This window comes from Vigna umbellata, chromosome 2 (genome assembly GCF_029865625.1).
Source record: "Vigna umbellata cultivar VRB3 chromosome 2, Vumbellata_1.0, whole genome shotgun sequence".
Classification (NCBI taxonomy): domain Eukaryota; kingdom Viridiplantae; phylum Streptophyta; class Magnoliopsida; order Fabales; family Fabaceae; genus Vigna; species Vigna umbellata.
In genome coordinates this window covers 2,829,593-2,856,603 of record NC_142166.1, presented here as the reverse complement: position 1 = coordinate 2,856,603, position 27,011 = coordinate 2,829,593, and the positions used below count along the sequence as shown (strand labels likewise).

Here is a 27,011-nt window from a genome sequence, read left to right as displayed (position 1 = left end):
AGTCCACAGTGTAGCCGCCCCTAAATGGCATCATTAGAAAACCCACTTGGAATTAATGTATATATTATTGGTTTATTTCGTGGGCAACTCATAAATAATATCATTTATATGCAATATAATACAGTACTTGTTGCCCAAGTTGAAAATGTTGTATAAAACCATGTATTTGAGGTGACCAAGTTGTATAAAAAGTAAACTAAAATATGTATATAATCAAATTATTTTATATTTATATATTTATTATACCAGAAAGAAAATAACTTCAATTCCCGTCGTATTTTCATATTAAAAACTTTTGACTTTATAGTCACCTCCAAACATATTCTGGTACACATCCGCCGGGTACAAAAGTAAAACATCTTTCAGTATAATGCACACTTATGCCAGTCTTTTCTCCTAGTTTATTCAGTTCTGTTAAATATGTGCAGTGATTTGATTCTGCATTGTTAACAAGATTTGTTATTTCTTGTAGAAGTCAGCATCTTAAGGTCAATGTCCAACTACCACATAATATTTTACTATTGATATTATATATTCCTAGTAAATTTGCTGCAACTTTCTCTGTATATTCATGTTCTGCTTAACCAAAAGTTGTTTAACTCTGTTTCTTGTAAAAGTGAGCATCATAAGTTCTATGTCCAGCAACCAGAGAAATATTAAGAAACTGAGCTTAAGTTGATTACATTTTCAGACATAACTTTGTGACGTTATTCTGAAACATTAGTTTTAACGTTATCCTGAAAATCGAGTATAACTTGGTTTCATTCTCATTAGATATTTCACTAGAAGGATTTAGTTTGCAAATACATAACTCGGTTACACTATATATTCTCGGACTTAGATCGAAAAAGAAAGAATGAGTAAAATCATAAGCGCAAAATTAAAATATGAACTGTGATGTCATACGTTAATAACTTTTTAATAATATATATTATGTGTCATTCTTTTATTAATAGGTTTAAATTTATTTTTAAAATAATATTTGAAACGAATCACAAGTCACCGTATCGTATAAATGTTGTAAAAAAATTATCAAAAACAAATTGATAAAAAATATTTTTCTTAAAATATATACATTGAAACTGAAAAATTGTATATGTGAGAGTGGATGGCCATATAATGGAAGGATTGGTGCCACTTATGACAATACACGTGTGTACTTAAATAACACGTAAAAAAAAAACAACATTGAGTACAATTGATATTTATATTTCTAAAAATTTTAAATTTTACTATTTGAGAAACTTTCACATATTTAAAATACATTATAATAAACAAGATAAATACTATATTTTATTATTTTTAATTAATAATAATGTAATACATACATATATATATATATATATATATATATATATATATTTCCTTTAAATATATATATATATATATATATATGTATATACTTATAAGAGTTTTTATTATCAACAAATTATATATATATATATATATATATATATATATATTTATTTATTTATATTTATATATAAGGGTTTGTTAATTCGCATATGTTCTTTTTTCAGTTGGTATATTTTAACAATATGTATCGAATTTTATATTTATTATTTGAGAAACTTTCACATATTTAAAATACATTATAATAAACAAGATAAATACTATATTTTATTATTTTTAATTAATAATAATGTAATACATATATATATATATATATATATATATATATATATATATATATATATATATTTCCTTTAAATATATATATGTATATACTTATAAGAGTTTTTATTATCAACAAATTATATATATATATATATATTTATTTATTTATATTTATATATAAGGGTTTGTTAATTCGCGTATGTTCTTTTTTCAGTTGGTACATTTTAACAATATGTACCGAATTTCAGTAGACAAAAATGTTCTCATATATTAAGGATTCTAAGTTTTAAGGTTAAGAGTATTTGAATAATTTTCATTCTCAAAACTAAAAAAAATAATAAACCTTCAAACCTTTACTCATCTTTATAAAGAGCTAAGTCATTAGCATATTCGCCTTCAGACAAAGGTTAATTCAAGATCAATTCAATTTCATCATCTTCATTGACCTTTCTAATTTCATTCTGTGTATAGTCTCTAACATTTAAAATGAGATTTTGTATATCAATTCATAATATGTGAGATCTGTATATTAATTCATTTACGTAATTAGTGTGTAATAGTAAATAAATTTGATGGATTTATAGAAGGTATTACAGTGGAGATTGATTCTACAATTAACATTTAATAGTGAATAAATTGGCTTCATTACAACTGGTCGGTATTCTTCTTAATAACACAATCTGTTTTTTCTTTGTTTATGGCGATATTATAATATTCAGTATTAATTATGTGGATATTCATGGACAACAATATATTTATTATGTAGAATTTTATAATTCAAATTACTTTTTTAAGACATTGATGGTGAGTCTATATAAGAGGATTGCAGGAACCAAGTGTGATCATCAATTTCTTCTGTGTTATATTTCGTATAACATGTCTTCTCTCTTCACTACCAAGATGTTCTCATTGTCCACTCTCGTGCTTCTTCTCCAGATATTCACAATTAACCTTCACACTACAGGTTCTCATTTATTTTCTTTTAAGCAAAAGTATACTATGTAATTATATCTTATTTTTTCAAATAATTATTAAACATTTTAATAATTCTATTTTTTTTAAAAGTTGTATATACTTTTTTGAGAAATGCCATTTTATTTAAATGAATTGATCTAACGAATATCAATCAAATTTATTTCTTTATTTGCTTTTATAAAAAGTTATTATTATTTATTTCTCAATGTAAATTACTTTTACATTGAATATATCTTTATAATATCTGTTGTGTGTAAAGTTTGTACAACGTAATTTTTACGATAAGAAATATATATGAAGTGTTCAAACATGTTATTTTGCTCAATTGATATATAAAGTAATATATACAAAACGAAATATAACTTATTCTTTTCCCATATGAGCATGCAGCAGCTTAAATTTTATAACAATTTTCATGTTTTTGGTAGCAGATGCTCAAAATGTTGGCGTATGTTATGGCACACTGGGCGACAATCTACCCCCGGCAAATGAAGTTGTGGGCCTTTACCAAGATAACTGTATCCGAAAGATGAGAATCTTTGATCCTAATCGAGATACTCTAAATGCACTTAAAGATTCAAACATCGAGCTCATTCTTGGGGTGCCAAACGTCGACCTTCAATCTCTTGCAACCAGCCCTGACAATGCTATTACTTGGGTGCAAAACAATGTCTTGGATTTCTTCCCAAGTGTCAAAATCACGTATGTCGCAGCCGGCAACGAAGTGGATCCCGTCGGTGAGTTTGCCCCACACGTTCTACCTGCAATCCAAAACATATACAAAGCTATTACGGACAAAGGCCTTCAGGATCAGATTAAAGTCACAACAGTCATTGCCACAAGCATTCTAGGAAGCTCTTACCCTCCATCGCAAGGCTCCTTCAGAGCTGATGCGAGATCATACATTGACCCCATACTCGGCTTCTTGGTATCTGCAAATGCACCTTTGCTAGCCAATGTTTACCCTTATTTTAGTTACTCTAGTAACCCTAATGACATATCACTTCCCTATGCTCTTTTCACGTCACCGAATGTTGTCGTGTCAGATGGTCAATACGGATACCAGAATCTGTTTGATGCCGTGTTGGATGCGGTGCATGCTGCAATTGATAGCACTGGAGTTGGTTTTGTGGATGTTGTTGTGTCCGAGACCGGGTGGCCGTCCGATGGAGCGCTTGGCGCCAGTGTTGACAATGCAAAGACCTACTTAGTGGGTTTGTTTCATCGTTCTAAAACAGGTAGCCCTAGAAGGCCTTCGAAACCCACGCAAATCTATCTATTTAGTATGTTTGATGAGAATCAAAAGACTCCCGAGCTAGAGAAACATTGGGGGATCTTCTTTCCTAACAAAGACAAGAAGTATCCAGTTGGTTGTGTAAAATCCAAAGAAATATAATATAGGAAGTATTGTGCAATGTTTGTCGGCACGAGAAAATCAAAAAGTTGTCTAGATCATTCTTTTTGTGTAATGATTTTGCCAATACATAATATAATGCATGCGTGATTGGGTTTGGTTTGATTGAGGTGTTAGTAATAGATTTCTCTGAGTATTAATGAGTTGTTAGTTACAATGATACGAAAGTCGTCGACAATAAATCTAATGTACAAAGAATAAGGATTGATAACAAGAAAAGGTTATCGTTACATTGATTTCGCCGTAGATCACTGATAACAAGAGTGGTGTAAGATGTTTGTTTCAGAATAAGAGACTTTTTATGAAAGAAAAATATATCAATTCTCCAGTGAGTATTCATCAAAATTTCATATAAAGTAATATGAAGAGAAAAACATAAAAATACGTGTAAAAGTAAATAGTTGTTTTTAGAGTTACCATCATAACTTAATTGGATTTTTAGGTATATAAGAGAGTTAAATATATAGAACCTATATTTGTTTACTATTTTATTCAGAAAATTTGCAAAGAAGGTTGGTAATCTTTGCTAGAAAAATTGTAAGAAAATTTACAATTTTTAATCAGAAACATTACACGAGAAGGGTTTGCCTCGTGTTAAATTTCTTAGGGTCTTTTATTTATATTTCTCTTGTTTTTTAGTATTCCTATGGTCATATTGGTTTTGTAATACTAATGTGGAATGTTGTATGTGCTGTGAGCTTTTCATTTATATTTTTGTTTTTATTTGTGAGTATACTTCCATTTAGATTGATGTTACAACACCAAGGTGGAATGAATTATTTTTTAAATTAAAATAAATAAAAAATTATTTTAAAAGATGAGCTTTTATTATCTTATTTAAAATATAAAATATAATATAAAATAAAGAAAGTTGGCGGGGCGCGACTCCACGAAGGAGACAACTTCAAATTAAATAAAGAAGGGTAGAAATGAAATTCAGAACAATGAAGGGTGAAACAAGAAATTTATGGGGGTGCAGAAAAAAACAACCTTGTCTTCGTTGACCAACCCAACCTATTTCCATTTTGTGACCAATAACGGGTGAGGCCTAAATAAATCTGATTAATCTATTTTGCAGGATTTTACTCTGCATTCTCACAAGAGTGAATCTTCCTGCACCTCCCTCACCTCATCCTGCACCCCCAAAATTACCTATATACCCTTCATTTAATTAAAAGTCAAAACCGTAATTAATAAATTAAATTTTTTTAACCCCCAACCATTTTTCTAACTCCCAACCACATTCCCTTTTTATAAACCCTGAGCTGCCTTAGGTGCGTACACTGTTCATGGTTTTTTTACTGTAGCAAGTAATAGCAAGTAATTTATGGTTTAGTGAATTGTAAGATTTGAAGATACAGCAGCAGGAGGAAGAGGAAGAAGACTCTGCGCTGGCGAAGGTACGCAACCGCACTTCGAAGTGCGGAAAGACTTCGCCGCACTTCGAAGTGCGTTTTTAAATTAGGGTGACGCACTTTGAAGTGCGTTGTGGTATATGTTTATTTTTTCATGTTTTGTTTAATTTTTTCTTGTTTAGGGTTTATGCAAATTTTTTATTTAATGTTTTTTTAATTATACAATGCTGGGGTGGGGTGGTGGTTTAGGTTTTGGGAGATTTATATATGTGAGCGAGAGAGGAAGAAGACAGTGAGGTATAGGTAGTGAGGTGTGGGTAGTATTCTGGTAACCTCGCCGTTGGTAACCGCGCCGCACTTCGAAGTGCGTTTAACAATTTGTAGCCGCCGCACTTCGAAGTGCGTATTTCATGTTCTCGCCGCACTTTGAAGTGCGGTTATGCATGATTTTTTTTTTTAGTGAAATTCCTGCAGTCCTTTTTTTTTTACATGTTTTTTTATTTTTTTTTTAATGTTTTTGTTATTATGTTATTATTTTTAATTTAAATTTATTGTTTTATGTTATGATTATTTATTTTAAATTTTTTTTTCATGGATTATGGTTAGTCATTACGGAGTGATCAGGGGGAGTGTATTTAGGTTATATGAATTTTTAATAATATTTAGGTTATATGAATTTTTTTTATTAGAGAGTGTTTTTGAATTTTTTATTTGTAATTTATAAATTTTTAAATTTTAATATTTATTGTAGGTCATATTTAATTATATGAGATGGATAACTATCCATATTTGGATTCTAAAATACTAGTGTGTATCTACTGTGTATCTACTTTATATTTCTATATACTAGTGTGTATCTACTGTGTATCTACTGTGTGTATAGTGTGTCAATAACCATTTTAAATTAGTATATACTAGTATAAAAAAATTATTTTTCATTACTATCTTCGTCTAAATAAAAAACACTTCAACAATAAGAAAACATTTCAAAAAAAAATATAAAGAATTCAAAATAAATATCATAACCATGCCAACAACAGATCAAACCACATATTCAATTCAAATTCAAAGAAACAGTCTCAGACTAAATCCTAAAATTATCTATATATAATTTTAAAAAACTGAAAAACGCCATCTGCCGCATATCGAACTCCGGTTATAGTTTGCCGCAGTTCGATATGCGGCGTGCACCTGCCGCACTTCCAAATGCGGCGTGCACCTCCACGTCCTTGCCGCACTTCCAAATGCGCGTGCACCTCCAGCGAGCCGCACTTCCAACTGCGGCTGTGATCCTTGCCGCATTTCCAAATGCGGCGTGCACCTCCAGCAGCTCCGCATCCGATCACGACCCACGAACCACGAACCCCAACCAAGCACATAACAGGAAAGGATGACCAAGCACATAACAGGAAAGATGGAAGCTACTAACCTGGACGCCAGTGACGAACGCGAGCAAAGCAGCGGATGCCAGAGACTGGACGCCAGCGACGAACGTGACCAAACCAGCGGATGCAAGAGACAGAGGATGGAGAGAAAAAGAGGGAGGAAGGAGGGGTGTAGATCTAGGGTTTTAGTGAGATGCGGCAGGGAGGAGTGAGATGCGGCAGTGAAGAAGATGAGTTAAATAAGGTTTGAAATTTTATTAATTTTTTTAAACAATTTTTTTTCTCTCTCCTCGTTGACTGTGAAAGGGCACGTTTGGAATTATAACTTTTTTTGGAGGTGCAGGATGAGGGTAGTGAGGTGCAGGGAGAATGACTCTTCTCACAATTTCTTCACACATTTCTAAGAGTTCCGAAATTATCATTTTTATCTTGTGAAATGTGATTTTCAAATTACATATGTTTTGAAAATATTTAATATAAGCTTTTCAAAAATTTTGGAATAATATTTCTGGAACAGAAATTTTGGAATGAAGTTTCTAGAATGTGATTTTCGGAACAGAGAGTTTTTCCAGAACGTATAAAATGAAAAATAATCTTTTGGGAATGGGATTTCTAGAAAAAACTTTCCAAAACTCATAGTTTTCGGGAACATCTACACGTAATATTATATATATATATATATATATATATATATATATATATATATATAATTTGATATACATAAATATTTTAATATTATAATTTTTTTCTTTTTTAAAATATATAATTTTTTTTAATTATTTTATTTTTATAATATATCATAAAAAATATATAAATATGTGTCCTTTTATCATTATTTTTTTACATATTAACTTTTTAATGTATAAAACATGTTCCCGAAAAACTTGACACGAAATGAGCGTTTCTTTTTCCCACATTTTCTTTCTTCTTCCTGTGTAGCCGTGCGACGACACTGACCGTAATAACAGTCATGATATGATATGGTGCAATAGTGAAGACTCTTTGAGTCTTTTCCTTATATATATATATATATATATATATATATATATATATATATATATATATATATATATATATATATATATATTGATTTTTGTATAATGCGAGATTTCTTTTTTCATATTTACTCCCAATTTCATAGTTTATGTTCAATTCCATTTTTTTATGATATCCTCTAAATAATTGATGATAAATAAATGGTGTGTGCCATGTGTTATTTTATAGTTTTTTAAAAGAGTTTTTTAATTTTTTTAATTTTTTTTAATTAAAAAAGAAAATGTACCTGTCAAGTCAATATTGTTTGATTTAATATCTCTTTTGGTCCCTCGAAAGGGGGCAAAAGTTCAATTTGGTCCTACCTTTTTTTAGAAGTTTAATGTGGTCCCAACTTTTGGAAAAAGTGTGCAATCAAGTTCTTTTTGGAAATGGCGTTGAGTTTTTAACGGAGCAGCTAACAGGGTGGACTGAAGTTAGCTACATGGCTGTGTGTGGGTAATACGTGGCTGTGAGAGGGTCATACGTGGCTGTGAGAGGGTAAATATGATAATATTACTGAGGTTAAGAAATCAGAAGTTAGGGTTTGAGTTGCAGAGAAATTGGTAATTTGAGATTTATCATCGTGGAGGAAGTGTGTTGAAAACACAGACAAAAACAGAGGAAATGCAAGACAAAAACATACAAGACTTCTCTTCAATCCATTTCTACTTTTTCTTTGGTCTGTTTCTTCATTAAATTGCAAAAAACAGCGGAAATATAGAGAAAAAACCTACAGAACCTTCATCTTCTTTGATCCATTTCTTTACTAAATTGGCACCAGAGGGGAGATTAAAGTAAAAAGAAAAAACGTAACAGTTTTGTTCCGATCCAGTTCTTTACTATATCACCAAAAACAGAGAAAATTACGAAAAAACCTATAACATTGCTTCATCTTGTTTATCGAATTGCCAAAATAAATGAAATTAAAGTTATAAAATCCGATAAGACAATTCATTTCTTCTGATCCATTCCCTCAGTGGGAAATTAAACCAAAGAAATATTACATTATTATTTCATATTTTACCCATTTCTTCACCAAATCGACACGAAAATAAGAAATTGAACAAGAAAGCGAAGCACGACCTGCGAATCGTTAGGGCAGAAGGCAAAATAGCGATCAACAAGGGAAGAGGGGAAGGACTTGCAGACATTGGTTAAAAGGTCGACGGCAGCGTCGAGATCGGAGGAGGAAGGACAGTGGACGATGCCGACGACGCCGAGAGTTTTGCGGTTCGACTGAAAGTCCTCCCAGGGACTGGGCGACGCGCCGCCGAGAACAAACTTGAAGCAGAGGGATCCGGAGTCCCAGGGCTGGACTGCGAAGGGGGACTTCAGATTTCAACACACTTCAGATTATCACATTTACCCTCTCACAGCCACGTATCACCCTCTCACAGCCACGTATTACCCACACACAGCCACGTAGCTAACTTCAGTCCACCCTGTCAGCTGCTCCGTTAAAAACTCAACGCCGTTTCCAAAAAGGACTTGATTGCACACTTTTTACAAAAGTTGAGACCACATTGAACTTCTAAAAAAAGGTAGGACCGAATTGAACTTTTGTCCCCTTTCGAGGGACCAAAAGAGGTATTAAACCATATTGTTTCATGTGACAATGTCAAGACATTGTCAGTATCACCGTTGAGTTAGTAGGTCAACATTAATATTACGTGTCAGTCTATTGTATTTAATTCAGTCTCAATTATCGTTATTTTTTAATTTAGTTTCAATTTTTTTTAATTTTATTCTAATTTTTTCTTTTTCTAAATTGAAATTAAATTTAAATTTTATTAAAATTCATAATTTTAATAAATATTTTTATTATTTTTAAACCAACTCTAACTATATCATTGAAATATAATTGCTATATTTATATTTAATTTTTCAACATGTAAAAAATAGGGTTACAATTGGTTTAAAAATAATGTAGAATTCTTCTTCTAATTTTTAAAATATGAAATAATTTTCATTCTAAGTTTAAAAATAAATTAGATTTTTCCTTATAATTATAGAAATAAATTAAAATTTTCCTTCTAATTTTAATAAAAATAATGAAAAGTTTCCTTCTAATTTTAAAAATGATGAAAAAATTTTCCTCTAATTTTAAAAATAATGAAGAATTTTTCTTCTAATTTTACAAATAATGAAGAATTTTTCTTCTAATTTTCAAAATAATTAAAAATTTTCCATCTAACTTTGAAAATAATAAATAATTTTAATTTTAATTTTAAAAATAATGAAGAATATTCCTCTTAATTTTAAAAATAAAGAATAATTTTTATTTATAATTTTAAAAATGATGAAAATTTTTCCTTATAATTTTAAAAATAACGAAGAATGTTCCTTCTAATTTTAAAAATAACGAAGGATTGTTCTTCTAATTTTAAAAATATTTTCTTCTAATTTTAAAAAAAGTAAATAATTTTCTTTATAATTTGAAAAACAATGAAGAACTTTTCTTTTAATTTTAAAAATAATGAAAAAAATTTCTTTTAATTTTAAAAATAATCAATAATTATCCTTCTAATTCTAAAAGTAATAATTTCTTTTTTTAATTTTAATAATAATGAAAAAAATTTCATCTAATTTTAAAAATAATGAAGATATCTTTTTCTAAAATTGAAAACGAACGGAAGAAAACAAAATAATAAAAAAAATAATATTGTATTAAACAAAATTAACAAAAAAAATTAGACTAAATTGAATAAAAGAAACGAAAATTGAGATAAAATTAAATACAAGACAATGACATATGACACTGATAAGCTACGTTGATATTACTTGATACATGATTCTAATATTTTTTATCACGTAACATTGATATTGTCATATGACACAATATTGACTTTGATACATGAATTTTTTTTTTAAATTAAGAAAAAAAAAGTAATAAAAAGTTTTAGATTTTTTTTAAAAACTAAACGAAACAGAAACTTACTGGTAACACACTAATGATATTAAGATTTTTTGATATTATGGGAATGCAGAAAGTAATTGCACAGTTTATCATCTTAATTATATTTTACTAATTTTTAGTACAAAATATGGATTATGTGTTATTGGGAATTCTTAGAAGGGAAACATATACCTTTTCAGAGTACGGCACTCGATATTTATAAAGTTATTAATTATATTTTTGAAGTAAAATAGATGAGTGGATATGTTCACTTATATGGATGAAATAACATGCAAATTTGGTTAAAAAAGGAAAAATTAATTAATATAAATTTTAGTCAAACTTTCATAATGAATAAGATATAAATACTATATTTTTTTTTATTTTGACTAAAAATGTGATAATATATATATATATATATATATATATATATATATATATATATATATATATATATATATATATATATACTGCAAATTTAGTTAAAAAAAGGAAAAATAATTAATAAAAATTTCAGTCAAACTTTCGTAAAGGATAAGATAAATACTATATTTTGTTATTTTTACTCAAAATGTGATCATGTAATATAGATAATGTGCTAGCACACAATATTATTAAATTAAAGACAAACACAGCTACATCTTTTTTTCTCTTTTTTTATGGAGATATTATAAGATAAGGATATTGAGTATTAATTATGTGGATATACATAGAAAGCACGTACGATATTTATTCATATAGATTTTTATAATTGAAAATACTTGTAAGACATTGATGGTGAGCTATATAAGAGGATTGTAGGAAGCAGTGTGATCATCAATTTCTTCTTTGAATTGACTACAACCATGTCTTCTCTCTTCACTACCAAGATGTTCTCATTCTCCACTCTCGTGCTTCTTCTCCAGCTATTCACAATTAACCTTCGCACTATAGGTTCTCATTTATTTCCACTATTACAGTATTTTCTGAAGCATATCACTTTTTAAATTTTTCTAATAATAATAATAATGCTCACAACATATACTATATATTCTACAAAGCATAGATCTTTAACAAAAATATCATATATGTCCTCATCATAGTTATAACGTAGTGTAGTAAAACTTGTTAATAAATTATCTTGAAAAAGAATACAAGCTAATATAAAAATGATGTTCAACCGCTGTTGTAAAGTTTCAAACATGTGGACATATGTTTGAAGGATCCATTCCCTACATTGCTTAATATGCATTATTTATTTATAACATATGCTTCAAACATTTTAATTTCATATAGATTACAATTTTCATGTTTTGGCTAACAGATGCTCAAGTTGGCATGTGTTATGGTACATTCGGCGACGATTTACCTCCAGCAAATGAAGTTGTCAGTCTTTACCAAGACAACTGTATCCAAAAAATGAGACTCTTTGATCCTAAACGAGATGTTCTACATGCACTGAATAATTCAAACATCGAGCTCATTCTTGGAATTCCAAACATCGACCTTCAGCAGCTCGCCACCTTCCCTAACGAGGCTATTACATGGGTGCAAAACAATGTCTTAGATTTCTTCCCTAATGTCAAAATCAAGTACGTGGCAGTCGGCAACGAAGTGAATCCCGCCGTCGGAGATACCTACAAGGTTGCCAAATACGTTCTACCTGCAATCCAAAACATATACCAAGCTATTAGGGCTAAAGGTCTTCAAGATCAAATTAAGGTCACAACCGTCATTGACATGACCATGTTAGGAAACACTTACCCTCCATCACAATCCTCCTTTAAAGCTGCAGTGAAGTCATACATCGAACCCATAATCGGTTACTTGGTATATGCAAATGCACCTTTGCTAGCCAATGTCTACCCTTATTATGGTTACTCTAGTAGCCCTGATCATGTAGCACTTTCTTATGCTCTTTTCACCTCACCGGATGTTGTCGTAACAGATGGTGAATACAAATACCAGAATCTGTTTGATGCTGTGTTGGATTCAGTGCATGCTGCAATTGATAACACTAAAATTGGTTATGTTGAGGTTATTGTGTCGGAGAGTGGGTGGCCGTCGGACGGAGGGTTTGGCGCCAGTGATGACAATGCAAAGACCTACTTAGAGGGTTTGTTTCGTCGTGCTAAAACAGGTAGCCCTAGAAGACCTTCGAAACCCACAGAGATCTATGTATTTAGTATGTTTGATGAGAATCAAAAGACTCCCGAAATAGAGAAACATTGGGGGGTCTTCCATCCCAACAAGGAAAACAAGTTTCCAATTCCTTGTGTCAAATCCATATAGAAATAATAAAATAAATTAATTTCTAATTTTATGTTTTATTGTTTAATAATATATGATACATTTTGTATGATTTATACATGAGTAATAATATCATGACACATTTTTACGTTCATTTGACATAGGCTACATGAATAAAATGGTTAAAAAAGTATAAATTTTTGTATTGTTTCAAGAAAGAAGGAAATAAAAAATAAATAAAAATAATGTCAAATGAATGTAAAATAGTTAGGTGTGTCAAAGAATCTTTAATATATATATATATATATATATATATATATATATATATATGTGTGTGTGATATTATTGTTGTGTGTATTTTTTAATGAAAAGTTTGTAGCTGTGGTGCATAAGACAAAAGGTTTGAATCTTGCTAGACCAAATTCACTTAAAATTTTGAGATTATTTTAGATAATGATAAATTTTAGTTTATAAAATGATCTCTAATTATAACTAATCATTTTGGTCTCTAAACTTAGTTATCATTTAAATAAATTTATAGATTTATATTATTTACTATTATTTTTAATCATATTATTTATTACTATTTATAATTATTATTATTTGTTCTTATTTATTATCATTTATTATTATATATTATTAATTATTTTAATATTTTTTATTATTTATATTTATTATTGGTTTTATGATTTATTATGAATGGTTTTTAATTTTTTCAATAAATATAATATTTCTTTTACATTTTTTAAAGGTATTGACTCATTATTTTTATATTAATTAAAATATTGAGTTGATTAAAAGTAAAATATTCACTTATTCTTAAATGTATTTTTTTCAATTATAATATATTTATTATTTAATTTTACTTTTATGAAAGACACCACTTGGAATAACATTACTATACGAACCAGATTAACTCTCCATATACCTTCACAATCATATGTTTTCTCAAATGTTTACTAAAAGGGAAATTAAAATTATTTTTAAAAAATAAATCGAAACCAAAATCTCTATTTGAGTAACTCAAACCTCGAAAAAAAAATTAAATTATATAACTAGATATATATACTTTTCAGCCATAGGAATATATGATAGTGGTAGTAGAAAATCAATTTTGATAATCTACATATTGTGATTGCAATTTCTTTATATAAGAAGCTTTGCACTGACTCAAAGTAGGCAACTCGCAAAGGTGGTCCATATGATATTAGTTATAAAATTTGTAGGAAAATGGAATTTGCAAGCATAACGAATCGTATACCATATTTTGTATGTCCATACTTTAAGTTAGACCATTTGATTTGTGTGAAAGAGAAAGAGACACCTCATTAGCTTGCCACTCAAAGATTTGGAATTTGATGTTACCACTCAATTTTTTTAAAAGAGTTTAAGATTTATAAGTATAAAACATTGGATGAATATCCGAGTATTTAAAAAATACCAACTATATTTATTCATTGAAATAATATTTATTTTAAATATATAATAACAATATACTGATTCATCTTCATAAATAATAATCATATTATTAAACTCTCCAAATACACTTATTGAGTAAGGTAAAAACAGAATTAATTTTTTATAAGATACTGTGAAATTAATTCTTTACGTTATCTAACATTACCAATCCATATTATCAAAAACTTTAATTTTAGTGCATGTTGCACATACCCAATTGTGAAAAAAAAAAAAAATACTTATCATCATATCGTGAAACTCGTGGAAACCTCGTACACTTATTAAATGTTAACTTCTTGATTATCAGATATTTATCTAAAATTTATATATTAAGAACTATTAAGAATAGTGGTATGAAGAATTACCCTTATATAAAGAGTAAAGGTAACTAGGTTTTTGTGTGTTTCATCAGAAAGAAAAGTTGTACTTTATAAAGATATATAATTAGCCTCCGTTTACAAACATAATTCCTGTTCCGAGATTTGTATAAAATCCAATAATCAATTTACTTGTACATCTGTTATTTGAATAAAGTGATGTTTAAATATACATAAGTAAATAGTTCAAAAATTACAATCTATGAAGATTATAGAATTATTTAGAGAACCTGTGGTGTATCCAGTTGAATTGATAAGGCCTTTGTTGTACTGTTCCTTGATAATGCTAGAGAAAGCATGATTATTAGCAATTTCATGCCCCTTCTGTGAACTTGGTTGTGCTTTCAAAGATGAATTGGATTCTCCACTCTTGCCACCATCACTGCTACTATTAGCCTTTGCAACGTTACAATGAGAACAAGCACTACGCGACAAAATCCCGGTTCTACGAGTTTTGACAAGGACCTTACGCAACTCCTCACTGGGGTGCTTGAAAGGACCTTCCACTTCAACACTGAAACAACTTTTACTGCGATGAATTTTGGCCTCGACAGAAAGACCAACATCTTTCGTGATATAATAGTGTGCCATGTTCACCATATAAGCATGCTCACTGTTAACCTTTTTCTTCATCTCCAAAACAAAAAGACCCTCTCTGAAGGAACAACCGTATGCGACCAAGGTTGTCTCTATTGTGTGATCTTGTTTCGCCCTCGTGAAGGACACCGGAGCGTTACAAGAATCGATTCCGCTTATCCCTCCTCGGAGACAATCACGACCAACCCTCGTGATTTTCACCGCGAATTCGGTTTTGTTGTCGCCAAAGTCACCTAATCCGAAATGTATGCTCTCCACACCGTTGCTGTCACGGCTTGCCTTCAGATTAAAACCACATGTGTTCTTTTTGTGACATGTTTTGTATTTCACACCCCACACTTCTGTGTTGTCGTTTTCTTTGTTGTGGCCCATGGAAACTTCAAATGATTTCCCCCAACGTGCTATGCTACCAGTGGCACCGGCATCATAAGACGTGCATTCGCTTCCAAGGTTAGTGTGACTACTGTGAGCTGTTCCCATGTATGTATGAGCACGACAATGTAACTAAATTTCGACAAAGAAGGTTATAGCAGAGCCATAACCACTGGGAATGAGTCTCAGTATTTTTTTATAGCTACATAATTATATGAGGCATATATATATATATATATATATATATATATATATATATATATATAATATCATATGTAATCATAAATAATATAATAACATCTTTTAAATTTGAACAAAAAAGAAGCATGAAATGCAACAATAACTTGAGTTTAAAATTTTAATTTTATTTTTTTTATTGTGAGGACTGGGACACTATATTTATATTATTATAAAAGAAAAGAAGGATGCTCTAATAATAGGAAATAACAATGGAGAATATGATGCGAGTGAAGGGAAGAGTTGGGTTATTGGGCTTTGTACATCGTTGAAAATGAATAAAGAGAATAGAATGAGTGAAACCAAAGAATTAATAATGGGGAGGGTATCAATCCTCTGTTCAAATCCAATTTCCAAATAAGAAAATTAGCACAAACCTTTTATAATATATAACCTTTTATTATTTGGTCAGAGAATATATCCTCTTTACTCAGATTTCTATTTGGATCCACTGAAATTTCTTCAGCATCATTGTTATTTCATCTTCTTCTTTTTTTTTATATATATAGAAAGAAACAAAAATTAGACGTTATGATAAGGACAATTTCCCTTTCGTGGTTTCAGGTTACCTTATGATTCTTCATTTTTAATATCCCTAAGAAAAAAAAATAGTCCAATTTCAAATTTATCGAATTTGGAATTAATCATTGTACATGAAAAAAATATATTTAAACACTATTGAACGTGATAAATAATAAATTAAAATAAATTAACTAACGCAAGTAAAAGTTGTTAAGATTTTCAATTAACATCGTATTTGAGTGATTTAAGGTTTATGGAGAAGGAAGAGCGATTGGTTTTGTGAGCACAGATTTAAGAGAGAGAATAGATGGAAGGTGTATGTGAATTTTTAATTTTTTTTTTCTCACATGGTTATACAATAATGTAAATTAAATCATTTATATTATATATATATATATATATTTTACTAATGTTAATTCAAAGATTTTGTTTTTGTGTTTTTTCTTGAAATTAAAAAAATAAAAAACATTTTCATAATTTAAATAAAATTGATTTAATTATATTTATTTAATTTATGAAAAAAACAGTCCAATATTTAAATTAAAAGTGAATTAAAGCATTTTCAAAATTTAATAAAAATATTTTTGTTAGGTTATTTAGTCAATGTTTGGTAAGTAGTTGTTTTATTATTTATCAAATCTTACAACCCATTAAAAAACACAAAAAATAGTATTATTCACGTTTTTTTTATTAAGACACTTTTCTCTATTTTTCTCTTCTTTCCATCCTTGTTGTTACGTAACATCAACTATCTTTCTCAATCAGTCAATGACATTGCATTTTTCTTTTGTAATTTTACTATGTTTCAAATTTATTGACCTTTTAATTCTCATTTTTCCAATTTCTTCAATCAAAGTTGATAGAAGACTAATCATCTACAAATTTATTCAATAAAATTTTCTCTGTATCACTCTCAATTATCTTATGTTGCTTCGTGTATTTTACTCTTATGTTGCGTCATTCATTTTTCTTAATCAAAACTGATAAAAATTGACACAATTCATTTTCAAAAAATAAAAAAACAAAAATGAAAAGACCATCAATACACTTTGTTGGTCTATAAATAAACTCACACAAAGTAAAACAAAAAGGTTAGAAAAAAAATAATATTAAAATTTAATATTGTTGTTCTCAAATAAAAAAAGATAAATAGTAAAACGAAGAACTATTAAATCCAAAGCCAAGATCACAACAAGTAATCGTAAAGTTTCTTCCATTTTCATTTTAATTAAAATATGTATTTGCATTTTGTGGTTGCTAAAACACATGCGGAGAAGGAAAAAATAGTTTTGTCATTGTTTATTATCTATGTATGGTTTCTAAAATGATTCCGCTACAATATATTTATTTTATTCAATTTTTTTATTAAGGCGATAGAATGTTAAGGTAAGTGTTGGTGATTTTATTATTATTATTATTATTATTATTATTATTATTATTATTATTATTATTATTATTATTATTACTATTATGTTTTGCTAGAAGTAATCTTTAACAAGCCCTTAAATGAAGATTATAATAACATATACATATTTAAAATGTGATTTGAGATGAAAATCTCAAATTTCTATATCTGAATACTTCCCTCTAAAAAATATTGTTGAGCTGATTAGAATGATATTAATGCACAATAAATATTATATTATCATACCTAATATAAAACTTTTCGTACCCAATAAAATACTTAAATATATTATCTATGTATTGTATACAAAGCTTAATTATATAAAATCAAACACTTTAAAAACTTATATTTAAACTACGAGCAGTTACTTCGTTTTAATTTATATGAACTTTTTCTAAAATTTTGCTTTCTTTCCTGTTTTTCTTCACTGTTTTGATTTATTCTTTTAACTATTTTTTAAATTGACATCTTTATTGTGAATATTACATTATAACTTAAAAATATTACGAAGGAAAAATAAGAAAATAATATTTGTGTACATTAAATATAATAATTTGTAATAGTTATATATTTAGAAATGAGTTGGAGCATCATGTTTCAATATTATATTATATTTTTATTGTCGTATTTGGATTATATATATATATATATATATAAAGCATTTGGAGTGTTCTAATCAATATTTAGGTAATATTCTTTAAAATGATGTGTTGCTCTCGCGATAATTTTAAATTATTAATAATTTTAAAGTGATGAAATGATAATTTTAAATTGCTTTAAAATTACTAGCATAAACACAGGTATTGCCGTGACTGTACTTACGTATTTTTAAATATTTTATTATTGTAATTTTTTAAGTTCAGTTAATTTGATTTCTAAACCATAAAATGAGATGTTAAAATATTTATAAATAATGAATAATTAATGAAATTATTAGAAAAAATTACAAATTTTTGGAAGCGCAAAATTATAAGCACATAAAATAAAATAGAAAATATAGGTTGAAAGTTTTTCATTAATAAAAGTAACTAGATTATAAAGATGATGAAAAGGTGAGTTAAGGAAGCATTATCAAATAAAATATAAATAATTTTTATTAAAACTTTAATTCAAATTTGAAAGTATAACAAATGCAATGGTTCATTCTTTTTTCTATTTTTGTCATAATTGTCTTTCGTCTTCTGGTTATGGATCTTACAATGATAGTTATTTCATAATGAACTTTTAACCTCTCATTCATGTTCTGCTGTTTACAGTCCTCTTGTTTGGATATTATTTGGCATGTATTTTAATATGATGATGTATGATTTTTAAATTCTTCTTAAATTACACTAAAGTTTCGTTTCAATTTCATTTTCTATTAAAGTTTTGAATTTCTGTTTCTCTTTATCTATGAATATTTTTCATATTTTCGATTTACGTGAACAATACTGAAAAATAAAATTAAAAGAAAAGAAACAAATAATATAACTTATAAAAACAAATATAATAGGAATAGTAAAAATACCTATAAGTGAATATTGAAATAAATAAAAAAGATGAATAAATAAAAATCCGGTGAATGAATGAATAAAAAAGAAAGTGAAATTAAAATTGATGACATTTTTATAATTTTATTTAATAAATAAGTTAAGAATTATATTATTAACAGTAAAATAAGAAAAAGGAGAAGTGTACACTAAATATATATTATTTTTATATACAGGTATAGATAAAAAAGAAAAAAAATACTAAAAGAAAACTTAAATGACAAACTTTTTAGAAATTTAATCTCCTTAAATAGTTATATTAATTACTCTAGAAATTGGAACCATATGCAAGTTATTATTAATTATTTTAATTTCATAACGAAGAACCTCAAATTTGAATCAGATTAATAAATGTGTGATATCTTAACTCAAATTTGTATCATGATGGATTAAGTTTATTAAAAGAAATCATATTAAGTACTTAGTCAATAAATAAACAGCCAATTAAAACTCAGAATTGATATAAGAGTAAAAAAGTATATATATTTTCACACGCTTAAGAATATAATCTCAGTGAAAGTTCCACGTTGGATAAAAATAAGAAAGAGAAGCAGTATATAAAGGTAAAAGATCCATTAACCATTATCTTAAGATTTTGAATAAAAAGTGGTGTTAGATCTATAATTAGTTCAGATATTATTCTTGTTTGTGTTAGCTCCAATGTCATTGTTACTTATGTAATACACAAAAAACTTTCTCCTCGATAGACCCACATAAATTAAAAAGCATTCATTTCTTTTATTTTATCTTGGACATCTCTAACACAGAAAAAAGAAAAAAAATTGGAGAAATAAACTGCAACGTAAAGGTCTTTATTATTGAGGACGAGCTTTACAAGTTTAGTGATATATAACTGGAAAAGCATTACATTTATTGGCAACAGAGCATAACACATTAGACCATAAGATTGTGCAGCTTATATGAAAGGCATAAAACTAATAGTAGTAGTTACTCGTGGAGGAGTTAAAGCCACCCTCTATAAAGCCTCCATTACCATTACCATTGAAAGTTCCACTGTTATTAATAACACGTTCACCGTAGTGTTTTGAATTGTTATACCTGTTCCGATCGCCTGAATATGCGCCGCTGTTGATCTTTGCATTCGAGAAATTTTGGTTCCCACTGCCATGGTTGTTGAATGAGTTTGAAGTACCGTTGTTCGACCATTTCGCTGCCATTTCAGCCGCCATACGATCGTAGTAGTTTGACATAATTCTCAGATCTTTTGCTTCTGTACTGCTTTCTACCTTCTTCTTCTATTTAACGTTATCAACAACTAAGCCAGCACTATATAGATGCAAGAAAACCGAATCCAATGCTTTTGCTACAGCACCAAATTCTTCATTAATAATATTCTAATGTTGAAATAGCAACTTGGTCGGAAAAGAGTTTCGGCGAATATATCCATTTCGGATGGGACACACTCCTATGTTTTAAAGTTATTCCTTCATCACAAATGCATGGAAAGCCTTTCTTACTGTTTCAGGAGGGTCCTGGCAAACGGTTCGATTTCAAGAGAAAATCTTCTAAGAGTTTAAAGTTATCTTTTATTTCAAGTTTTTTCCAAGATTTTGGTCCAAAACTATTGGGGAAGTATATGTAAAAAAATCATTCTTGAGAGTTTACGTAAAAGACATTCTAATTAGCTCATTTAATTCAGATATTAATGACATAACATGTATTTACCTAGCTTATTTACTCAAATTTATATATTTATAAATTTTAGAATAGATATTTAATTAACTAACGGTCTAATTATTAATATTTATATTTTACTTTTAAGTTGTTTAGCACGAGAATTAATTGTCTTTGATAATTGATTGATTAATCAAACTTCATAACCATCTTATCTTGATACCAGTAATACAGTATATGATCAAGAAGTTATTCCGTATAATTATCAAAATAGAGTCAATTTCAAAAAAAAAATTAAACTAAATACTAAATAAATAAAATATGATAATATTGTTGGAAATCTCACGACTAGAAATAAGACCAATTCATAGTTTATAAGTGAGTAAAAATCTCACCCAACAAACCGGTTTTGTAGGTTGAGTTAGGCTTAAAGTTCACTTCTAACAAATATGTGTCAAATATTAATATATATTACCATATTATTACTTTTCCATTAAATTTTGTTTTAAATTATTTGAATGAGTAAAATATATATATATATATATATATATATATATATATATATATATATATATATATATATATATATATATATATATATATATATATATATATATATATATATATATGTTTGTACTATACGTTATTGTTATGAAGATCTAAGCCAGAAATGTACACATGCAAGAAAGCGAATCCAATGCTTTTGGTAGACCACACAAATCTATATCAATAATTTTCTAACATAAATTGGCAACATATTCATATCTTTGGATAAGAGTTTTGGATATAAATCCATTTCTTATGGAACATTAGGGTCTAAAGTTATTCGTTCGTCTAAAATATATGAAGTATATAATTCAAAGTTTTATTCGTTTCTCATTTAATCTTTAAGTACTTTATATTTATGTACTTATAACTTTGGAGTATATATTCAATTTTTATGGAGCACCATAATATAAAAGTTATTCCACGGTATTAAATATATGGAAGATAAGAAGTACAAAAAATTAAAATTTTATTATTTTCTATAACTTATTTTTAATCTAACAATTAACTACCTAAAATATTCCAACGTATATTTCTAATAATAAAAAACATATAAACCGAAAGTCGTGGAGAACATATTCATTATCTAGTGCTGCTACGACGAATAATCCACACACGGTGTGCTTTGTGCTAATACGTGTTCTGTTTCTTTCGACTTTTGATATATTTATTTCTATTTTTCTTTCTTTCTTTTTTATCACGTTATTTATTACATATGAAATTTTTCTCTCTTTTATTTCTATTTTCTTTTTAGATCTCTTATTATTGGTCTTTTTATTCACATCTCTATGAGCTTTTTCATCATCTTTTTTATTCCTTTTATTTGTTTTCATTTATTTTATTTTATTTTTATTTCTCTTTCTTAAAATCCACTTAAAACCAAAAAAAAAAGTGGGGATGGAGTTGAACGTTTGAGTAATAAGTTTCATATATAACTAGCGTTTATCTATTGAATTTACTTTAACCTTAAGCAAAAAATTTTAAGAGTTTTTTAATCTACACTTTTATATTGTGATATATCATAGTAACAATTTGATTAGATTTAAATTTATTTTCAGCCTCTATAATTTTATTAATATGTAATTTTAATTTTTATAAAAAGTTAATTGTACATTTAGTTATTTGATTAATATATAAATTTGAGTGTAACTCAAAAGAATATGCGTATGGAAACCATTAAGAATAAGATTATAATTTCTAGTGAAATACCGAATAAATTTTCAATATTAGTGCCAGTGGTTACACTAATGCTTCTCTAAATAATTAATCTGTCATATTATTAATAGATTGTAAGCTTTAAATTCGTATTTTGGAGCTTCTGTTGTATCCATGGAAGTGCCTATTTTAAAAAGGTAATTCTGAATTCAAAACTATATTTCAAAACATATAATTTGGAATGTATTTTAAAAAATATATTCTGAATTGTATATTTTGGAAAATAATTATAAACTAAAAATACTTTTCAAAATATAAAAAATGTAACTTAAAAAAAAGTACATTAAAACGGTATATATATATCGAAAATATTTTTAAATTTGAAATTTCTTTTACCCTTTGTTCACTTGAATGGATTTGGGAGAGAGTGATTGAATGTATTTGAGAGGATTTGAAGGTAAATTTTTTGTTGTTTATTTAAGTAGATTTTGGAGGTAAGTGAGAGTGGATTTGGAAATAATTTTTTTTAATCTGTCACATCAATCAAATTTTACACTAATTCTAAAAAACTTTACTTTCAAATTCATTCTCACTCACCTCCAAAATTCACTCATATAAACAACAAAAAATTTATGTTCAAATCCTCTCAAATTCATTCAATCACTCTTCTCAAATTCATTCAACTGAACAAAGCTTTAGAAATATACAATTGAAAATATTTTTTTAGAATGCATTTCGAATATTGTATTCCAAAATATACAAAACATAGTTCTAAATTTAAAAATATCTTCCGTAATCCAAAATATATTACAAGAAGAAATGATCGAATTTCAATTCTGATAAGGTAATCCTGTTTAATTTAGCCATCGGGCTGGTCCAAAGTGAGGATCCAAAGATTAGTTGCGTAGCCTTAGTCCCCAATTTTTGGGCTATTGCTTCCTATACACCATAATCACTAATTGCAGACCCATAATATCAGGAAAAGACTAAAATACCTTTCACCACTCCGCCATACTATTATTGTCGTTGTCAAACGTTAACTGACCGAGACAAACGTCCTTAACACAAATTGCTTATGGATATATTCTCTTTAGCAATTATACATGGAGAACAATCACCCTTTCCAACACTCCATAATGGATATATTCTTCAAATTAAGAGTATTTTCTGAAACTCTTATCATCAAAAAATCTACTCTTCAATTATCATATTCATCTGAGGACAAATTTACTTTGAAGGAGGAAGGAAAGAATTGGATTCTTTAATTTGGTTGCATCTGTATATATATATGTGGCCTAGTCAGTAAGGCAATAAGAAGATAAGTTGAGAGAGAAAGGTGAGTTACAGAGAGAAGATCAAAATGGCAGACTTGATGCAGAGAATCATGGAAATGATTCAGGCTGAGGAAGCAGCCAAAGCCTCCAACAATGGTTCTTCCAACTCATTCAACAATCACTCCTCCGGTCGCCAGGATTTCGGCGGCGCAACCATCAACAGTGGCCAATATGCTGGAAACCGTAACAGGTTTAACCACTCAAACCACTACGATGAACAGATTCTGAATAACAGTGGTACTTTTAATGGTAACGGCAACGGTGGAACTATCCAGGGTGGCTTTGACGCCCAAACGAGGAACTTCTACCGTCGTCCTTATTATTAGTTTCTTTATTTCATACGAACTGGGAAATACATATACCCATAAATAATGCAGAGCTGCAGCTCTAATGGTATATGTAATAAATGTAATGGTTTTCGACTGTTATCTAAGCCCTAATCTAATCTTCTAATTCTCTGCACATCAGACCCTAATTATTTTGAGGGTTATTTAAACCCTAATATGTTTGAATAATAAAAATAACATAAGTTATAATGGAATTAAAATTTTCGAATATTTGTGTATGATGTTATGGGGCATTATGTGAAGAAAAAAGATATTTTCATACCAATTTTTTTTACATTATTCTGACACAACATATACTAGTATAGAAATGGACTTTTAAGACTTTCGGTAGACTTTGGTTATAAAGAAATCAAAGGATAACATAATACGGTGACATTGAAAATTTAGCAAACTTATCATTTTTTGGTCCAAAAAGAATTTAAGCCTAAAGAGATGTATTATTATTTATTAGGATTATTAAATAAAAAATAAACTAAAAGAATTATAAAAAAATCCTCAAAATTGGTTAAAATTTTTATAATTTTTTTATATATTTTATTATTGTATTATTATTATTATTAGTATTATTATCATATTATTATTATAATTATTTTTATTACTTAAAAAATTAATCTTCAATTAAATAATTTTTTTAACCGTTGTTCGAACAGCAATTAAGTACATTTCTTAACCGATGTTTGAACACCCATTAAGTAAATTTGTTAACCGACTCTCGAACTTTTGAAATTTTGATGGTGTAGAATGAACCTTTGTAAGTGCAGGGAACTTCTCTTCTGCAAATTCACTGCAAAACTGACTTTTTAGTTGATATCTTCTTTTTAAGATATCATTACTTTTACATGACGGTAAAGAAACAGTCTAAACACAGATTTTGCAAAGAGTATAATTCGAAATGGACATATTCTCCTTTGCAACAGTTGAAGATGGATATATTCTCCATCTAGTTAATTCAGGAACAAACTGTAAACGAGAAATGGCCATAACTTTGAATAAACGAGAAAGGAATTGGATTCCTCTGGTTGGTTGCATCTATATATTTGCCCTAATTGGTTGGTAACGTTAAGGCAATTATCAAGAAAATAATTTGAGAGAAGATCATAATGGTAGACTTTATGCAGAGTGTGAAGAAAATGATGCACGGTGAGAAAGCAGGCAAAGAGCCAAAAAATAATGATCGTCGTAGCAGGCATAACCCAGAGCACTACAAAGAACAACAGATTTATAATCCTGGTGCTTTCAGCGGTTATGGTAATGGAGGCATTATCATGGATGGCTTCAAAGGTCGCCGTCTGTATTAGTTATCTGTATTTCATATAATTAAGGTCGGCAACAACCATGATCTACTACGTATTTTCTTGTTCTACAAACCTATAAATAATGTCGACTTATGTCTCTATACAATAAATCTAATGGTTTTGTAATGATATCTTAATCCCAATATATGTGCTTTTCGCTTTCATGCTTTCTTCTTCTTTGCATGGTTTTCTGCAAACACTTCAGTTTGCGATTCAGATTAGATTTCTATTAGATAGTTGCTTTGGAAAATTTAATAACTTAATATAACTCAAAAGTAAATCAAATTTTGTATATTCATTTTTATTTCTATCGATCGTACATTATTTCAATTTAAATGTTTTAGGTTAAACTTTTTAAGCATCAAAAGAAAATAGAATAAATTGATTTCAAAGTAGTTTTATAATGGTTTTTATATATAGAACACTCTCTGTCTTTAATATGAAAACATCTAAAAACCAACACAAAGACTCAATTAATTTCTTAAAGAATTTTAAGAAAATTTAAATAGATGAATCCAATAAAAAGATAACAATAAAAATAGAAATGAAAAGATAAAAATAAAAATGTCAATTATCAATTTTGAGTAGTTAGTAATTTTTTTTGTTAAAAGTTTCTCTCTGTATAGATCAAAGTTTAAAATTAAAAGTCCAAGATAATATATAACACTAACTTTAAAATTACCTCTACAAGCAATAAACTTCGTAAAGTTGGGTGTTTTTCAAATATTATGATGTGTTAATAATTTTTTTTACAATAAACTATATGTCATTATTTTATTGGTTTGTATATTTGAAACGGACTAATCACAAGTTATCACATAGATAATTGTAAAAATATTATAAAAAAAAATTATTAAAAAATTTCCTTTTCCAAATCACTAACACCTTCATTTTTGGGCATGATATAAAAATGTTAATATTGGCCATGATAGTTTTATCAATAGCCATCGGCAAATACAATTATACAATTATACTGGTATTATTATGTTATTGTATTAATGTTAAATTTTATTATTTATTATAATATATTATTATATTGTTAAAATTGTCAAAAGAAAATTAATTTCCAAAATTTGTATTATCTTCAATTTGACATTAATGTATTGTAATTTTGAATGAAATATTGTTTTTCATATTTAATTATTTAATTTATGTTTTAAAGATATATTTGATATTTTATTATTTTCTATTAAGTTTTTTATTAAGTTTTCTCTTATGATTTTTTATTGCTTGTTTTTTTTTATATTGAACTCTATTTCTCTATTATAAAATAATTAAGTTTTCATACTTTCAATA

General features: G+C 27.9%; 4 protein-coding genes across 4 annotated transcripts; 3 read left to right on the top strand and 1 right to left on the bottom strand.

The window, feature by feature from the left end:
• The first annotated feature begins 2,493 nt into the window (after window positions 1–2,493).
• LOC124843105 (glucan endo-1,3-beta-glucosidase, basic isoform-like) lies at window positions 2,494–6,755 on the top strand. The gene is made up of 4 exons (XM_047319743.2): window positions 2,494–2,581; window positions 3,024–3,958; window positions 5,362–5,454; window positions 6,534–6,755. The coding sequence occupies exons 1-4, from the start codon at window positions 2,494–2,496 to the stop codon at window positions 6,753–6,755; spliced, it is 1,338 nt and encodes a 445-aa protein (XP_047175699.1).
• A 4,732-nt stretch (window positions 6,756–11,487) lies between these two features.
• Window positions 11,488–13,060, top strand: LOC124843104 (glucan endo-1,3-beta-glucosidase, basic isoform-like). Its single transcript, XM_047319742.2, has 2 exons — window positions 11,488–11,610; window positions 11,981–13,060. The coding sequence occupies exons 1-2, from the start codon at window positions 11,523–11,525 to the stop codon at window positions 12,946–12,948; spliced, it is 1,056 nt and encodes a 351-aa protein (XP_047175698.2). The 5' UTR covers window positions 11,488–11,522; the 3' UTR covers window positions 12,949–13,060.
• A 1,759-nt stretch (window positions 13,061–14,819) lies between these two features.
• LOC124843143 (uncharacterized) lies at window positions 14,820–15,927 on the bottom strand. The gene has a single exon (XM_047319790.2). It carries the CDS (start codon window positions 15,816–15,818, stop codon window positions 14,928–14,930), a length of 891 nt encoding a protein of 296 aa, XP_047175746.1. The 5' UTR covers window positions 15,819–15,927; the 3' UTR covers window positions 14,820–14,927.
• An 8,112-nt stretch (window positions 15,928–24,039) lies between these two features.
• LOC124843147 (uncharacterized) lies at window positions 24,040–24,535 on the top strand. The gene has a single exon (XM_047319794.2). The coding sequence runs from the start codon at window positions 24,100–24,102 to the stop codon at window positions 24,397–24,399; it is 300 nt and encodes a 99-aa protein (XP_047175750.2). The 5' UTR covers window positions 24,040–24,099; the 3' UTR covers window positions 24,400–24,535.
• The last annotated feature ends 2,476 nt before the right edge of the window (window positions 24,536–27,011 follow it).

Excerpts from the sequence above, each read along its gene's own strand:
- LOC124843105 (XM_047319743.2), top strand. The coding sequence starts at position 2,494 with ATGTCTTCTCTCTTCACTACCAAGATGTTCTCATTGTCCACTCTCGTG. Across the intron at positions 3,959-5,361 it reads ACAAAGACAAGAAGTATCCA|ATACAGCAGCAGGAGGAAGA; the intron begins GTTGGTTGTGTA and ends TAAGATTTGAAG. Across the intron at positions 5,455-6,533 it reads AGACTTCGCCGCACTTCGAA|TTCGATATGCGGCGTGCACC; the intron begins GTGCGTTTTTAA and ends AGTTTGCCGCAG.
- LOC124843104 (XM_047319742.2), top strand. The coding sequence starts at position 11,523 with ATGTCTTCTCTCTTCACTACCAAGATGTTCTCATTCTCCACTCTCGTG. Across the intron at positions 11,611-11,980 it reads AATTAACCTTCGCACTATAG|ATGCTCAAGTTGGCATGTGT; the intron begins GTTCTCATTTAT and ends TTTGGCTAACAG.
- LOC124843143 (XM_047319790.2), bottom strand. The coding sequence starts at position 15,818 with ATGGGAACAGCTCACAGTAGTCACACTAACCTTGGAAGCGAATGCACG.
- LOC124843147 (XM_047319794.2), top strand. The coding sequence starts at position 24,100 with ATGGCAGACTTGATGCAGAGAATCATGGAAATGATTCAGGCTGAGGAA.